At 43.1% G+C, this 18,416-nt stretch overlaps 1 protein-coding gene across 1 annotated transcript; it reads left to right on the forward strand.

Moving 5' to 3' along the window:
• The first annotated feature begins 1,460 nt into the window (after positions 1 to 1,460).
• On the forward strand, positions 1,461 to 3,785 carry LOC124042255 (CMRF35-like molecule 1). Its single transcript, XM_046360668.1, has 3 exons — positions 1,461 to 1,518; positions 2,260 to 2,583; positions 3,442 to 3,785. The coding sequence occupies exons 1-3, from the start codon at positions 1,461 to 1,463 to the stop codon at positions 3,783 to 3,785; spliced, it is 726 nt and encodes a 241-aa protein (XP_046216624.1).
• The last annotated feature ends 14,631 nt before the right edge of the window (positions 3,786 to 18,416 follow it).

Below are 18,416 nucleotides of genomic sequence, written 5' to 3' on the forward strand. Positions count from 1 at the left end.
AAGCAGCCTTAGCTATGTCTGCACATTTAGTTGAGTTTTGTTCTTGGTGACCACGGTGCCGCATGTTACTGCATCATCAGGAAATGGGCCTTGCTGGTAGACAATTACACAGGGATTTAGTCAGAAAACATTTACATCCTTAAACACGTCACAGCTGTCAAATCAAGTTCTGCTTTTAAAGAGATAAGCGCCAGATTCAATCCGTAGTGCCAGAGAATAGCACTGTAGCGCAGCTGAAATTTGAAGGTAATTTTCTATTCAGCTGACATATTCAGCGTTTATTGTGAATACAGTCTCCACAAACGTGTAAACATTGCTTTTACTGTCAATCGGGCTGTAAAGCTGATTTTCTGTGCTATTGATTGCGTCAAGCCCTAATACCCTACAAGACCAGCATTACTTGTTTATTTATTTGAATGTTTACCCTTTGTGCTGTCCTGTGCTGCATAGGAATCACAGTGCTGTATAAGTCACCATGTCTCTCAGGGTTTAGGTCCTGTGTGATGGAGGAGAGAGAGCAACATGATCACATCATCTCAGAGAGACTCGCATTGTGGACTTTCCCGTTGAGTTGGGTTGGATTGAGTTTGATGGGGTTGTTCAATTGGGTTGCGGAGGGTTTACGTTGTGTTGAAGAGGGATTGGGTGAAAGGAGTTAGGTTTGACTTGATGTGCTGTTCCTCTAATGTGACTAACAGTTCTGTAGGTAATGTCCTGCTCAGATTCTGCAGATGTCCGAAGGAATGAAACACAAACCTTATTAACATCAAACTGTTTGACCATAGGCCTTAGAATGATGTTGTACCTCATGAATACTTACGTATGAATTTGCACCTTTTTGATTATTTTCTAATTATTTCCAATGATAGCACAATGTGTTATTGTTCAAGTGTCAGTAGTTGTGGTGTGTGATTTGAGGAAGTCTGTTCTGGTCAAAGAAGCATACTCAGTGCATGACTATTAAGAAACCCGGTTCCCTTGACATTGTTTATCTTAGTAGTCTTGAGTTCAGTAAGCATAAGAAATTGGATTGAATTAGTATTAGTTATGACTAACTACTAACCAAAGCGAACCCTAGAATATCAAGAAGTGAAAGGAACAGATGTGTGAGAAGATAACTCATAGCTTACTACTGTGGTGTTTGCTGGTTGGTCCTTTGCCTTCTTGTCCTCTGAAATAAACAAAAGAGGATGTTGGTACTAATGCTCTTTGATGTCAAACCTTTCATTTGTAGCAACAACACTCCTGTAGCTATATTATGTAACCATCAATAAAAACATTTTTTAAATGTAATTCATTAAAACAAATACTTACTATCTTTTCTCAATGTAACCGATGTGAAATGGCTAGCTAGTTAGCGGTGGTGCGCGCTAATAGCATTTCAATCGGTGACGTCACTTGCTCTGTTTTGATGATTTCAGGTCACAATTACCTAAACACACACGCTCTCTCATCCAATCATGGCTCCACATCTCCTCCTTGTCCTGCACATCCTTTTCTTCCTCGCTGGACTTTCAGGTAAGAGAGGGTACACCGTTACTTCATTGATGTTAGTATCAGGGCTCAGTTCTTCCAAATCAGACACTGAGTACATTCTGACATTCATTTGACTTATAGCGTTCTGTCTACTTTGCCCATGGACATGGTAGTCACATTGTGCATTGTCATATTTGGTCTGATGTGTTGATGAGAGCTGTTTTTAATGATAGCTCTCCACATTCAACATATGTATTTTTCAACAGTTCTCTTTTTTTCAGTAAAAAATGATGAAATAGAAAAGGCAAAAGCTCCCATGTCTACAAATATATTTGTAGATTACAAATATTATTACCTATGTGTTTTCTAACAAATGTTGAGTAACATATTATAGACTAACATAAAAAAAAATTCAAGGATGTACTAGAGTACTACAGTATCAGAACAACCATCCAGAGTATGTGACAATATACATAATATTACAACAACTTCAACTCATTATTCTTTTCAAACAGCACTTATTAATTAATTGAAACTAGAGATGTCTTCTTAGTTTAGGGGTGTAGTATGTCAAAGATAAGTATGATTTTAATGGTCAAAGGTTTGCCTCTGATCATGGCTAGACTTGGGTGTGACAACATCAGCACTTAAAGTGGATATCTCAGTCATTATCTGCTGTCACAACCACATTTGGTTGTGTAATTGTGTTGATCAGCTAGTGGGACTTGTTGAGTAAAATGTTTTAATTCAAAACGGGTTGGTTGTTTGTTGTTGTCTCTACAGATACACAGAGTGTGTCCACAGTGAGTCATGTGTCTGTAAAGCAAAGAGGCTCCATGACCATCCCATGTCTCTATGATCTGAGATATAGAAACCATGTGAAATACGGGTGTAGGGGATATAATTGGTTTGGTTGCTCTACTGTAGTACACACTGACCATCCCAAGACCAGTGGAAAGACTTCAGTCTCTGATGACATCAACCAGCGAGTCTTCACTGTGACCATGACAAGTCTTAGTCCTAGTGATTCTGATTATTACTGGTGTATTGTGGAGAGGAAGAAGGAGGCAGGTGATGGGGATAGACTGCAGATATCTGTTACTCCAGGTAAGATTCACTGCTTGCACATCCAGTAATGCAGGATGAATAGTGCTCAGTAATGTTGCATGGACAACCTGTTGATGAGTGTGTTACTTTTCCCTTTGTAGCTGTAGGAGACAATCACAAATACTTTCACCAATTAAATCCATAGAGGAATATTGCTGAATTATAAAATAGGGTTGAACATACCAATCACTGCTGATTTTTCCAATGATACAGCAAAATATGCTTTATCAAACATACAGTCTGTTCTGACCTAATATAATGTTTACATACCCTACATTATTCATCTCATATGTATACGTATATACTGTACTCTATATCATCTACTGCATCTTTATGTAATACATGTATCACTAGCCACTTTAACTATGCCACTCTTTTTATATACTCATCTCATATGTATATACTGTACTCGATACCATCTACTGTATCTTGCCTATGCCGCTCTGTACCATCACTCATTCATATATCTTTATGTATATATTCTTTATCATCTTACACTTGTGTGTATAAGACAGTAGTTTTGGAATTGTTAGTTAGATTACTTGTTGGTTATTACTGCATTGTCGGAACTAGAAGCACAAGCATTTCGCTACACTCGCATTAACATCTGCTAACCATGTGTATGTGACAAATACAATTTGATTGGATTTGATTGGATTTGATATGACCCAGGAGGCGTACAGAAATAATTCATGTAATTTCATTTTGAATATATTATTTGATTATTAAAAATTGCTTCAATGCAAAAAGGCACAAAAATAAGCATTTGATTGAAATCCATTGACAGTTGCATATTGCTTTGGTGTGGTCTTTTATCTGACTCATCATATCACAACTTCCTATCTCCATTGTGTTCAGATACTCCAGGACTGTATGTGGATCAACAAGAAGTGACTGGAGTTGAAGGACAGAATGTCACTGTGCAATGTTACTATAGTGAAGCTGGAGCCAGAGGGAGGTGGTGCAGGATGGGTGGGAAATGTCTGCTGAATTCTGGAACTCTAGATGGAACATCAGTGACATTACACCAGCAGACCAATATTGTCACCAATGGCAATGTTTTAACGGTGACTATGAGTGCACTGAGGATGGTGGACTCTGGCTGGTACAGGTGTGCAAATGGATACTATCAGATGCCTGTTCATATCACTGTCAACCAGCAAACCACAAAGCAAAATACTACCACCTTCAGTAAGTACTGAGTGACAATTATTGGTAATGTTAGGTTCTAATTTTCAGAGTACAAACTCAACGGACACTATGAGAGCTTTAACCTGTTAAGCCTAGCCCTGTTTTACTGCCCCTTCTGGAGGAATTGGGTACCCATATAAAACAGGATACATTTTTGTCAAAAGTTGCTAATATATGCATATAAAAAATATTATCGAATAGAAAACACTCTAAAGCTTCTAAAACCGTTTAAATTTTGTCTCTATGTAAAGCAGAAGTCTCAGGGCATGCATTCTCCCAAAGTCTCTCTTGTCATGGAAAAAGTTGGCCCAACTTTGACGTCATCGTATACGCCTTCCCAAACAACTACCGCTCTGGGAACAGTCTGTACGTGTTCAGCGCGAAGCCTGCTTTCAATGGGGCTTCTCATTGTGAGAATCGCGTGCTCACGAGACGTTGAGCGGGCCAAAAGGTCTCGGTCACGCCAAAAAAAAGTGTACGTTTATACGCGCTCTGCTCCCGCTCTCTCTTGTCTTCAGGATCAATTAAAAGACGTGTGTGTTTCGCTTCGTCCTCACAATTGCTGTACACCTTTATAACATGTTAAAGCTTAATTATGAACATAGTTTGACAAGTTTACTCGACATATAATATATATTTTCGACGTTTTGGTGCGCATCCACTTGAATTTTGCCTACATTTCGACCGAAATGTGGCTATTTTGAGAACCGAAAGACGCAGACTTGAAAACTAAACGCTGTTTTGGTAAGTATAATCCCTTCCAGGTCTTTTGATGGAAGAACAGCAAAGGTAAGGGAATATTTATGTGTTAATTTTGGGTTTCTGTCGACTCCAAGATAGAGGAGGCATAATGATAATGATACTCCTAGTATAGCCTAGTGAACTCAACCTGTAACGTTAAAAATAAATGTAACACAGCGATTGCATTTAGAAGAAGTGTATCTTCCTATACATATGTAAAACATGCATATTTAGTCAAAGTTTATGATGTGTATTCCTTGTTAGCTGACGTTATCTGCCGGAGCTATTTCATTTCTCCTGACATTTTAGTAGCATTTTTTGAACGATGCGTCATTGTAAACAGAGATTTATGGATATATATTGCAGATTATTGAAAAAAAATGAATGTACTGTGTAACATGTTATATTACTGTAGGTATAATGGCGGGATGTACCATTTCTCCGTTGGCATTCACAATGGCAATGGAGGTTATCATCAGATCCTCAAAATGGGTTGCTGGTGGACAGCGAGTCGACTCTGGTTTCCGCCTCCCTCCACTCAGAGCCTACATGGACGACATTACAACATTGACCACCACTGTCCCATGCACCAGGAGACTGCTCAGAAAACTTGAGGAGAACATCAGCTGGGCCCGTATGAAGATTAAACCATCCAAGTCACGCAGCATCTCGATTGTGAAGGGAGTACTCTCTGACCTGAAATTCTTCATCGGAGATGACCAAATCCCAACAGTGTCTGAGCAGCCGGTAAAAAGCCTTGGAAGGTGGTATGATGCAAGCCTGAAGGACAAAGACCAGGTGCAACAGCTGCGCAAAGACATCAGTAGTAGCCTACAGTCCATCGACAACACCCAGCTACCTGGAAAGTTAAAGGCCTGGTGTCTGCAGTTTGGTCTCCTACCCCGGGTGTTGTGGCCCTTAGCACTGTATGAGGTTCCAATCTCAACAGTGGAGAAGATGGAAAGAGGAGTCACAGGCTACTTAAAGAAGTGGCTTGGAGTTCCACGATGCCTTACCACCATAGGCCTCTATGGAGATGGTGTCCTCAAGCTGCCCCTCACCAGTCTAACAGAGGAATTCAAGTGTGCAAAAACCAGGCTCCAAATGACACTGAATGAATCTCGAGACCCAGTGGTGAGCAACAACGCGCCGACCTTGGCAACTGGGCGCAAATGGAGGCCAGGAAAAGCAGTCCAGGAGGCAACAGCAGCCCTCAGACATGCTGACATTGTGGGTCATGTTCAGCAAGGGAGAGGAGGCCTTGGGCTAACTAGCCGTGCTGCTTGGAGTAAGGCCACTGCACCAGAGCGGCGGAAGATGGTAGTGCAGGAAGTACGCCATCAGGAGGAGGCTGCAAGGTGGGCCAAGGCAGTCTCTCTTGCCAAACAGGGACAGTGGACTCGATGGGACAGTGTGGAGAAGAGGAAGATCAGCTGGAAGGATCTGTGGGCCATGGAAGCGAGGCGGTTGAGCTTTTCCATCAGAGCAACATATGACGTCCTTCCAACACCAGTTAATCTTCACCAATGGTATGGTGAAGATCCGGACTGTGCCCTCTGTTCCATGCCAGCCAACCTCAGGCACATTCTCACAGGCTGTAAAACAAGCCTCGCCCAAGGACGCTACACTTGGCGTCACAACCAAGTCCTTAAAAACCTTGCGTCCGCCCTGGAGGACAAGCGAGCTGCCACCAACTCCCTACCACCCACAGCAGCATCACACTCCTTACGGACAAACTTTGTCCGCAAAGGGGCTAAACCACCGAAGAGCGGCTCTACACCATTAGAGCGAGACCAGCTGCGCTTGGCCCGCGACTGGAAAATGCTAGCTGACATTGGCCGGCAACTTGTGTTTCCTCCGGAGATCGCAACCACCACCCTAAGACCTGACATGGTGCTCTGGTCCCGTTCACTCAATAAGGTCTTCATCATTGAGCTCACAGTACCCTGGGAAAACTCAGTAGATGAGGCTTATGAGCGAAAACATCTGCGCTATGCTGATCTAGCTGCCGAAGCACGGCATCATGGCTGGAACACAGAAGTCCGACCAGTGGAGGTGGGCTGCAGAGGTTTTGTGGCAACATCTACAACCAGACTGCTTAGAGACCTGGGAATTAAGGGCCAGAGCCAGCGTTCGGCAATCAAAGCTGTATCAGAGGCGGCAGAAGGCAGCAGTCAGTGGCTCTGGATGAAGAGGAAAGACCCCAGCTGGGCCCCGAAGTGAGAGGGCCAGGAGGTATGCGGTCAACAATGATTGACTCAGGGAGGAGGACGCCCCTGCCATGCATAGTCCCATGGGATGTTTGCTATCAACAACAAGGCAACTCCTATGACTAATTGGGAATGGGACGCAAGCGTAGGATTGATCACCCTGTCGCTGGCCGCCTTTGAGGAGGGTGTATAGTGTGAAAGGCCGAAACACCCTAGGAACCAAAGGTACACTACTGACGATGCGCTCCCCAAATTTCACCACGCTCACGGTTCATTAACTCTTGGAAGTGCTTGCACAAAGGATAGTAACATCTCATCCTGTGTTCTTGGAATCTGTCATCTGATGAAGATTTCAAAAGGTTAGTGAAAAGATTTTTTTTTTAAATCCTGCGTTTGTTGATTGCATATTTTTTCCTACTTGGCTATGCTAATGAGCTATGTCTGCGGTGGTGGTTTGACATAAATATGTGCTATGTTTTCGCCGTAAAACATTTTAGAAATCTGACTTGTTGCCTGGATTCACAACGAGTGTAGCTTTAATTCAATACCCTGCATGTGTATTTTAATGAACGTTTGAGTTTTAACTAATACTATTAGCATTTAGCATAGCGCATTTGCATTTCCAGAGCTCTAGATGGGACGCCTGCGTGCCAGGTAGGAGCAAGAGGTTAAACCAAGTTTATTCTGCCCCGAGGGTCAATACAGCTGCGTTAGACAAAGACATGGTTTCACCCGTGGTAGTATACATACCCCACTTAGGGTGGAGTCTCCTCCTCACCCGTGGTAGTATACATACCCCACTTAGGGTGGAGTCTCCTCCTTATCGCTATACATTGCATCATTATTGCTAGGCAGGGAGCTGAGTGATATGGGTCTTAAACGGTTCCTCCCCTTGTCAGTACGGCCACATGTGACCATTTTTGTTATGCAGGTGAGTGAGGACCCAAAAGCGGTTTAACAGAAACAGAGTCTTTTAATGTTCAAACACAGGGAAAACATAAATCCTCTTCAGATGTATTGGTTGACTAGTCCCCTTCTAGTAGTAGAGGAGAATAGCAGGGCTAGCGGCAACTGACTGCAGGTCCCTCCGGGTAGGCGCGGGCCGTAGAGGACAGAGGCACCTGATCAAACGCAGCATCTAATGAAGAGGCAGATTACGACAGGACAGAACAAGGGCGAAGCAAACGAGAATCCGACAAAGACAGAAGCAGAAACAGAGTGAGAAATAGAGACCTAATCAGAGGGAAAAGAGGGAACAGGTGGGAGAGAGTAAACGAGGTAGTTAGAGGAGACGATGGACAGCTGGGGGAAGGAAAGGGAGAGAAGGTAACCTAACACGACCAGCAGGGGGAAACGAAAAGAAGAGAAAGAACAGGAACAAGACATAACATGACAATACATGACAATTTTCCCTGCACTCAGCCCCTCCTAAGCTTCATTATGGCACCTCTCGTGTCTATTTTAGAACTAACGATTTACAATAGTTAAAGCTCAGAAACCAAACCTATTAGTAAATAATGCTTAGCTTCCCAAATTAGAAGCTAGTTTGAGAAATGCTGAAAGTGCTCTATATTTCTTCTACCTTGACACTGACAACATTTCCAGTGCCAACAGGCCAATCTGCAGTCTCTTCTCAGCCGTCAGTCAGCAACATCCAGACGTAAGTGTACACAAACACCCCTCAAAAATCACCACTCAATTTAAATGTGCATGACTGAAATGTGGACTGTTGAAAACCATGGTTTCAAAACATTGTTCTAGCCTACAAAAGGTCTGTGGATGACTTTACAGCAAATTCTTCCTTCTACAGAAATGGCAAAAAGAATGCACAATTGTGAGGTGATATAGAGAGCAGATGTTGCTTTGCAAGGTATCTCTACCTGAAAATACACGATCTAAGTGATTAATAGCTGGTATTCAGCAGTCATAAAAGTATGCCTTATTTACTTTGAAGATTTACAAAATAGTGAATTTGTCACACAGCACATGCAGCAGCTCTACAGAGATGAGATGTTGACTTGGAATGAAACATGTAATATACACAACAACTGAAATATTTGATTATTAAAGTAAAGTAATGTGCATAAATTGTTAATAAGTGATACGCAGTCATGGGCAGTCACTACCATCATGGGACTTTTATTCATTGTTTTATTCTGTGTTGTTACAGCATTCAAACCAAATAATAGAAAACAAAATTGAAAACTGTGGTATTTTATAAAGAATTGAACCGAAACCGACCGGCCTCAAAAAGCACTAATTGGTCAGCACTAACTCTTCTACAGATTGGAACATACATTCTTCTACCTGCTGAAAGTTGGTAATGCACTGCTCTTCCTCCTGTGCAACATCATTGGAGTGGTAAAGTTGAGGAAAAACCGACATCAAGATGATACCAAGGATGTATAGAAACCAAAGAGGTCTGTCTGAAGTGATCAAGGGTCAAATTTACCAACGATTTGCACCAAACGCAAGGCGTGCACCTTTTTTTCCAAGTACAGGGAGGAAAAAACTATAATATGCCTCTGTCATTAGGCTTAACCTTTTTTATTTACCACAACCTTCATTTGACACATTTGCGTACCTTTCATTTTTAATTCCCTTAGAATAAGAATAAGGTATCATCATATTATATTCCAACAACACGTTCTATTTTCTTTATCCAGCTTTATCTGTATGATTAATTTTATTCAAATTATTCTATTATTATGTACAGTACATGTGTTGTGGAATTAAATTATTGTCCGATGTGTCTCTAACCCTTTTCCTGATGGTTATTTCTCACGTTCTGACCTTAGTTCTCTTATTATGTCGTTGTTTTGGTATGGTCAGGGCGTGAGTTGGGTGGGTTGTCTATGTTAGTTTTTCTATGATTAGCTGTTTCTGTGTTTGGTCTGGTATGGTTCTCAATCAGAGGCAGCTGTCAATCGTTGTCCCTGATTGAGAACCATATTTAGGTAGTCTGTTTTCTATTGTGTTTCGTGGATGATTATTTTCTGTTGTCTGTTGTGTGTCTGCACCAGCCAGAACGGTTTTCGGTCGTTTCTCTTTGTTATTTTGGTTATTTCCGTGTTCATTCTAATAAATATGGACACAGACCATGCTGCACCTTGGTCCTCACCTTCTTCCACCAACAATGGCCGTTACATTAATGTAACAAATCACAGCCTGGTTGAACTGTTCCATTAATAATTCCTCTAGATTAATAAATAAAAATATCCATGCTAATAGACTAAATTGTTGATAAAGAAACTAGACCAACACAGGAATCAGGAGTTAATACATGACAGGTTATTAATGTATAGAGGATGGGGAAGGAACCACAATCATCAAATTAACCAGTATACATAGTAGCTTCATTTATCTGTTATTTTACCAGGTAAGTTGACTGATTACACATTCTCATTTGCAGCAACACCCTGGGGAATAGTTACAGGGGAGAGGAGGGGGATGAATGAGCCAATTGTAAACTGGGGATTATTAGGTGACCAGATTGGGAATTTAGCCGGGAACCTGGGGTTAACACCTCTACTCTTACAATAAGTGCCATAGGATCTTTAATGACCTCAGAGAGTCTGGACACCCGTTTAACATCCCAGCCGAAAGACGGCACTCTACATAGGGCAGTGTCCCCAATCATTGCCATGGGGATTTGGGACATTTTTTTTTTTAGACCAGAGGAAAGAGTGCCTTCTACTGGCCCTCCAACACCACTTCCAGCAGCATCTGGTCTCCCATCCAGGAACTGACCAGGACCAACCCTGCTTAGCTTCAGAAGCAAGCCAGCAGTGGTATGCCGGGTGGTATGCTGCTGACTATATCCCCCTTGGTCAGGTTCAACAGTTCAACACCAGTTTTAGACAAGGTCTTTCACGGGGCACATGGTTGCATTGTGTCATTAAAACAGGAAGAGCCTTAAAGGAATGATGGATCAGGAAGTAGTGTCAGTTGCTTGGATTTCTTGGTCCTTGACACACACCAGGGTGCCCATAAAACATAAATACTCACAGACACTCTCTCTCTCATCCATGGCCGGCTCCAGGTATAAGTGACATAAGCGGTCACTTAGTGGCCAAGACCTCTAGGGAGCCCCCAACCAGCCGAAAAAACTCAGTCAAGGTCTCCTCTTACTGTCGAGAGTTAAAATAATAGAATACACAAGGCGCAAGTTCAAAATGTGGCTGAGCATCAACAGTTTTTTTCTTGTTTTGTCAGTCACTTGACAGTCACTCAATTAGCCATGTCAGCTAAGATTTTTCAGAATGGTAAATTAGTCTAGCCAGCTATCTAAACTTTTACTGTATTAATCATGATCACATAACAACCGTCACGCAGGGCATGTCCCCAGGGGCCCTGACTTCCAGGGAGCCCCCATTGATTTAGCCTGGTATGGAAACTGCTCGGCCTCTGAAAACAAGGCACTACAGAGGGTAGTGTGTACGGCCCAGTACATCACTGGGGCCATGCTTCCTGCCATGCAGGACCTCTATACCAGTCGGTGTCAGAGGAAGGCCCTAAAAATTGTCAAAGACTCCAGCCACCCTAGCCATAGACTGTTCTCTCTGCTACCACACAGCAAGAGGTACCGGAGTGCCAAGTCTAGGTCCAAAAGGCTTCTTAACAGCGTATACCCCCAAGCCATAAGACTCCTGAACAGTCAAATGGCTACCCAGACTATTTGTGTTGTCCACCCCCCCCCCCTTTTATTCTGCTGCTACTCTCTGTTTATTATCCATGCATAGTCACTTTAACTCTACCTCCATGTACATACAGTATTACCTCAATTACCACGACTAACCTGTGCCCCCGCACATTGTCTCTGTACCCCTTGTATAAAGCCTAGCTTCTGTTATTTTTCTGCTGCTCTTTAATTATTTGTTACTTTTATTTGTAATGTTTTACTTATCTATTTTTTACTAAACTTATTTTTCTTAAAACTGCATTGTCATTCATTATTATGGCATAAGTCGCAGCAAAACGTGTATAAACATAGAAAACCTAATAGAAAAAAATGAAAATAATTGAAAATTTTTCAAACTTCTGTTGAGAATTAGAATAGTACAATACACAATGTGCAAATTCAAAATTTCATTAGTCATCAGAAAATTGGGCTACAACCAAATCTCTTAGGGCCCCCAAAAAGCTAGTGCCGGCCCTGCTCTCATCCACTCATGGTTCCTCATCACCTCCTTGTCCTGGACATTATTTTCTTCCTCACTAGATTCTCAAGGTAAGTGAGGGAAGACATTTTGTTGTTTCATATTATCAGGCTCACTTCCTCCAAGTCAGATACTGAGACTGATTACATGCTGAAAGTCATAACACTTGTCATGTTCTGTTTACTTTGTCCATAGACATTCTAGACATTTGATTCATTTTATATGATTGAATAGTGATAGTGTCCATAATATATGCTTTATCTGATCAATTACATTAGTCTTTCTGTCTCTGAGTTCAGGTATTCCAGGCCTTTATGTTGACCAACAGGTGACTGGAATTGTAGGGGGGAGTCTCACTGTCAATTGTTACTATGGTAATTCTGTAGCTATGAGGAGGTGCTATGAGGTGCCATGGTTCTGGTGCAGTGTTGTGAAAGTGACTATGAGTGGACTATAATGAAGAACACAGGCTGGTACCAGTGTGCATTGGGAGACCTACTGATAACTGTTCATATGACTGTCAGTCAACGAACTACAAAACAGAATCCCAAACACCATAAGTAAGAACTGAGTGGCTATGTACAACAAACCACACTTTAATCCATGCTTTACTTCCCACTAACACAGAAATGTGGTTCAGAAAACCTCCGTGCAGAACCTCTGGAAGTCAATGAATGGCTAGCTGACAATAAGAATCCATCCTGTTCAGGTCCAAAGTTCAACTGAGGAAATCCCCTAGCTTTAAGGTGTTAGTAGGCGACACAGTAGTCACAGCAAAAGAGTCAGTTAACTATCTTGGATGTGTACTAGATAACCATCTGACTGGAGAGAGCATGGTCAAATAGTTATCTCCAAATTGAATCATAAAATCCTTTTTCTGGCAAGAACTTCCACATTTCTGTTAGAAAGGAAGGCAATGGTGTCATTGGCTGGGGCTCTTGTTCAGTGCCACGTTTGCATGCTCTTCGTGGTTTAATAGTGTCACCTAGATAATTCAAAACAAACTGCAGACATCTCTGAACCCATTTGGATTGTTGTTAGACTTCCAGCACACACTATACTCATCTTTGTTATGCAGGTGAATGAGGACCCAAAAGCGACTTGGCGAAAACAGAGTCTTTATTCCAGTGAAGGAAATAGGCAATACTCCTAGACAAATCGGAGCAGAAAACTAAACATAAAAAACTAATTCCACTCGTAGTGACGAGGACAGACTGGAGACTCGACCATAAACTGTAGGTTGCCTCGGGAAGGCACCGACCGTAGCAGACTCAGACACCTGCTCACACGCAGCATCTGAGGGAAACAAGACACAGCACGGCGAACAATATACAAGGATCCGACAGGACAGAAACGGAAGACAAGGGAAGAAATAGGGACTCTAATCAGAGGGCAAGATACGGAACAGGTGTGAAAAGATTAGATGATTGAGTAGGGGAATAGGAACAGCTGGGAGCAGGGACGGAACGATAGAGAGAAGAGAGAGAGGGAGGGAGAGAGAAAAAAGGGAACGAACCTAAAAAGACCAGCAGGGGGAAACGAACAGAAGGGAAAGCATAATGACAAGACAATATAAGACAAAACATGACAGTACCCCCCCACTCACCGAGCGCCTCCTGGCGCTCTCGAGGAGGAACACTGGCGGCAACGGAGGAAATCATAGATCACAAACGGTCCAGCACGTCCCGAGAAAGAACCCAACTCCTCTCCTCAGGACCGTAACGGAAAATGATAAAAAGGGAAACTAGGGTACTACTCTAAAAAAAAATGAGACACGGGTAGAGAACTGAAAGCTTTAGAGCAAACAGGACCAAACAGGCCAGGAGAGTAACAACTAGGGACAGACTGAGACACAGCAAGGGCAGGAACAAGACCAGGAGAGAAGCGGTGGCAGGGAACAGACTGAGACCCAGCAAGACCAGGAGCAGAAGCAGAAAAAAAAATTACCAGACTTATTCTGCGCGCAGTCCGAACACGCAGCCACGAAACGGCGCGTGTCACGCTCCTGAGTAGGCCACCAAAACCGCTGGCGAATAGAAGCAAGCGTACCCCGAACGCCGGGATGGCCAGCTAACTTGGCAGAGTGAGCCCACTGAAGAACAGCCAGACGAGTAGAAACAGGAACGAAAAGAAGGTTACTAGGACAAGCGCGCGGCGACGCAGTGTGCGTGAGTGCTTGCTTAACCTGTCTCTCAATTCCCCAGACAGTCAACCCGACAACACGCCCAACAGGAAGGATCCCCTCGGGATCGGTAGAAGCCACAGAAGAACTAAAGAGACGGGATAAAGCATGAGGCTTGGTGTTCTTAGTACCCGGGCAATAAGAAATAACGAACTCGAAACGAGCGAAAAACAACGCCCAACGAGCATGACGCGCATTCAGTCGTTTGGCAGAACGGATGTACTCAAGGTTCCTTTGGTCAGTCCAAACGACAAAAGGAACGGTCGCCCCTCCAACCACTGTCGCCATTTGCCTAGGGCTAAACGGATGGCGAGCAGTTCGCGGTTAGCCACATCATAGTTACGTTCCGACGGTGACAGGCGATGAGAAAAATACGCACAAGGGTGGACCCCATCGTCAGTATCGGAGCGCTGGGACAGAATGGCTCCCACGCCCACCCCCGACGCGTCAACCTCAACAATAAACTGTTTAGTGACGTCAGGTGCAACAAGGATAGGAGCGGATGCAAAACGCTTCTTGAAGAGATCAGAACAACAATCATACGACCGGTGAGGAGGAAGGGAGTTGGTTCTGGACCGACTGAAGACCGTGCGCAGACCATGATATTCCTCCGGCACTCCTGTCAAATCACCAGGTTCCTCCTGAGAAGAGGGGACAGAACAAACAGGAGAAATAGCAGACATTAAACACTTCACATGACAAGAAACGTTCCAGGAAAGGATAGAATTACTAGACCAATCAAAAGAAGGATTATGACACACTAGCCAGGGATGACCCAAAACAACAGGTGTAAAAGGTGAACAAAAAATCAAAAAAGAAATGGTCTCACTATGGTTACCAGATACAGTGAGGGTTAAAGGTAGTGTTTCACATAATATACTGGGGAGAGGACTACCATCCAAGGCAAACATGACCGTGGGCTCCCTAACTGTCTGAGAGGAATGTCATGTTCCCGAGCCCAGGCTTCGTCCATAAAACAGCCCTCCGCCCCAGAGTCTATTAATGCACTGCAGGAAGCTGCCGATCCGGTCCAGCGTAGATGGACCGGTAAGGTAGAACAGGTACTTGACGGAGAGGACCGTCTAGTAGCGCTTATCAGTCGCCCTCCGCTTACTGATGAGCTCTGGCCTTTAACTGGACATGAAATGACAAAATGACCAGCGGAACCGCAATAGAGACAGAGGCGGTTGGTGATTCTCCGTTCCCTCTCCTTAGTCGAAATGCGAATACCCCCAGCTGCATGGGCTCAACACCTGAGTCAGTGGGGAAAGATGGTAGTGTCGGAGAGAGGGGAGACACAGTTAACGCGAGCTCTCTTCTATGAGCTCGGTGACGAAGATCTACCCGTCGTTCAATGCGAATAGCGAGTTCAATCAAAGAATCCACGCTGGATGGAACCTCCCGAGAGAGAATCTCATCCTTAACCTTAGCGTAGAGTCCCTCCAGAAAACGAGCGAGCAACGCCTGCTCGTTCCAGTTACTGGAGGCAGCAAGAGTGCGAAACTCTATAGAGTAATCCGTTATGGATCGATTACCTTGACATAGGGAAGACAGGGACCAGGAAGCTTCTTTCCCAAAAACTGAACGATCAAAAACCCTTATCATCTCCTCTTTAAAGTTCAGATAATTGTTAGTACACTCAGCGCTTGCCTCCCAGATAGCTGTGCCCCACTGCCGAGCCCGACCAGTAAGGAGTGATATGACGTAGGCAATCCGAGCTCTCTCTCTTGAGTATGTGTTGGGTTGGAGAGAGAACACTATATCACACTGGGTGAGAAAGGAGCGGCACTCAGTGGGCTGCCCAGAATAACATGGTGGGTTATTAACCCTAGGTTCCGGAGGCTCGGAAGACCCGGAAGTAGCTGGTGGCACGAGACGAAGACTCTGATACTGTCCTGAGAGGTCGGAGACCTGAGCGGCCAGGGTCTCAACGGCATGCCGAGCAGCAGACAATTCCTGCTCGTGTCTGCCGAGCATCGCTCCCTGGAACTCGAGAGTAGAGTAGAGAGAATCCATAGTCGCTGGGTCCATTCTTGGTCGGATCCTTCTGTTATGCAGGTGAATGAGGACCCAAAAGCGACTTGGCGAAAACAGAGTCTTTATTCCAGTGAAGGAAATAGGCAATACTCCTAGACAAATCGGAGCAGAAAACTAAACATAAAAAACTAATTCCACTCGTAGTGACGAGGACAGACTGGAGACTCGACCATAAACTGTAGGTTGCCTCGGGAAGGCACCGACCGTAGCAGACTCAGACACCTGCTCACACGCAGCATCTGAGGGAAACAAGACACAGCACGGCGAACAATATACAAGGATCCGACAGGACAGAAACGGAAGACAAGGGAAGAAATAGGGACTCTAATCAGAGGGCAAGATACGGAACAGGTGTGAAAAGATTAGATGATTGAGTAGGGGAATAGGAACAGCTGGGAGCAGGGACGGAACGATAGAGAGAAGAGAGAGAGGGAGGGAGAGAGAAAAAAGGGAACGAACCTAAAAAGACCAGCAGGGGGAAACGAACAGAAGGGAAAGCATAATGACAAGACAATATAAGACAAAACATGACAATCTTGACCACTCCCACAATGAAAGCCTCATAAAGATGAAAGTGGTAGAGATAGTCCCTCAGATTAAATTGTGTCTTTTCCATAAACTTGTCCACAGTATGGTCCCCAAGTACCAATGTAACTACTCTAACTTGGCCAGGGTTCAGGGATAACTATAACTATTCTAGAGGGAGTGAAACTGACTTAGTTTCATTCCAATGTAGGTATGGGAAAAGAAACCCTTTTGTACTCAGTTCTCATTATTTGGAATTGTCTTCCAAAGAACAAAATAATGAATAACCTCCCTGGTTGGTTTCACATTCTCACTGAAAATATTTGCTTAAAAGCAGTAAATCTCAAACGTGAGCGTTAGGCCTCCAGCACGTGGGTAAGAGGTAATGCCAGGGAGAGCATATGGGTTGGTTTTTGGTGCCTATTTTGTTTTATATTGTGTCAAATGTATTGTGTTAGGAGTAAATGAGACAAGGGCAATGTACCGCTCCCCCTTAAAAGGACCACCATGGAAATACACGTTTTCAAGCTTCATTGTGTTACCCTCGATTCATTTTGTTATTGTTTGTGGAGGCTTCTTCGGCTGGAGCACTCTTATGTCTGTTTTTAAAATGGTCTAACGAATTCAAATCAGTCGATCATCAGGCATTATCTTCATCTATTTTTCTTTATCATAACCTTAATTTGTCATTTTTGTATACCTTCAACATTTAAGGCCCTCTGGGTCTAAGAATAAGACTAGGGTATCAGATTCTATTCCCAACATTACATTGTATTTATCCAAACTCTGTCCAAACACCACACACTACCAATAACAATATCTATAATTGATGTGTGTACTGTAGCTTCATCTGTACATGATGTATGATTCATGGGTTTATATAATTATTCTTCTCAAATGTGCATGTGTTTTGAAATGAAACTCTTGACCAATGTAGTGCTGGCTATTGGCAGTGTCTCTAACCCTTTTCCTGATGGTTGTTTCTTATGGTTTAATGTAACAAATCACAGCCTGGTTGAACTGTTCCACCAATAATTCCTCTAGATTTCTAAATGAAAAATAAATATGCTAAAATACTAACTTGCTGAACATGAAACACTACTGATCTCATTTGCCTCTTAAGATTACACCTGCTTCTCTGGGATAGGGTCTAGTTTCCTGAATTTATGCCTGACTGACATGCCCAAAGTAAACTGCCTGTTAGGCCCAGAAGCAATAATGTCTGAGACTATAACAGAATTGATATGGCAGGTGGAAATCCAAAGGAAAACCAACCACCATTATTATTATTATTTATTTTTTTAGGTCCCAGGCTCTTATAATGGAAACTTATTGTTCCTACTTAAATTTGTCTCCCAGATTGCAATTCCTATGGCTTCCAGTAGATGTCAACAGTCTTTATTCAAGGTTTGGCTTGTTTCATCAAAAATTAGCAAGAATTTTGAGTTTTTGTGAAGAGACCACCGGTAAAATATCAGTCTTTCGGGGCACGATTAGGAGGGCTCGCTTACTAATTTTACTTTCCTTTGAACATACTACTTTCCGTATGAAATATTATAGTTTATTTAAATTTTAAAGTACCTGAGGATTACATAGAAACGTCGTTTGACTTGTTTGGACAAAGTTTAGCGGTAGCTTTTTGGATTCCTTTGTCTGCATGTTGAACGAGTGGATTACTGAAATCGATGATACCAACTAAACTGACTTTTTGGGATATAAAGAATTATTTTATCTAACAAAATTACCATTCATGTTGTAGCTGGGACCCTTGGGATTGCAACCAGAGGA

The sequence above is a fragment of the Oncorhynchus gorbuscha genome, linkage group LG08 (assembly GCF_021184085.1).
Source record: "Oncorhynchus gorbuscha isolate QuinsamMale2020 ecotype Even-year linkage group LG08, OgorEven_v1.0, whole genome shotgun sequence".
NCBI classification, from domain to species: domain Eukaryota; kingdom Metazoa; phylum Chordata; class Actinopteri; order Salmoniformes; family Salmonidae; genus Oncorhynchus; species Oncorhynchus gorbuscha.

Bases quoted from the DNA above. Each gene is read 5' to 3' on its own strand.
- LOC124042255 (XM_046360668.1), top strand. From the start codon at position 1,461: ATGGCTCCACATCTCCTCCTTGTCCTGCACATCCTTTTCTTCCTCGCT. The intron at 1,519-2,259 runs GTAAGAGAGGGT...TTGTCTCTACAG, and splicing joins CTTCCTCGCTGGACTTTCAG to ATACACAGAGTGTGTCCACA. The intron at 2,584-3,441 runs GTAAGATTCACT...CATTGTGTTCAG, and splicing joins GCAGATATCTGTTACTCCAG to ATACTCCAGGACTGTATGTG.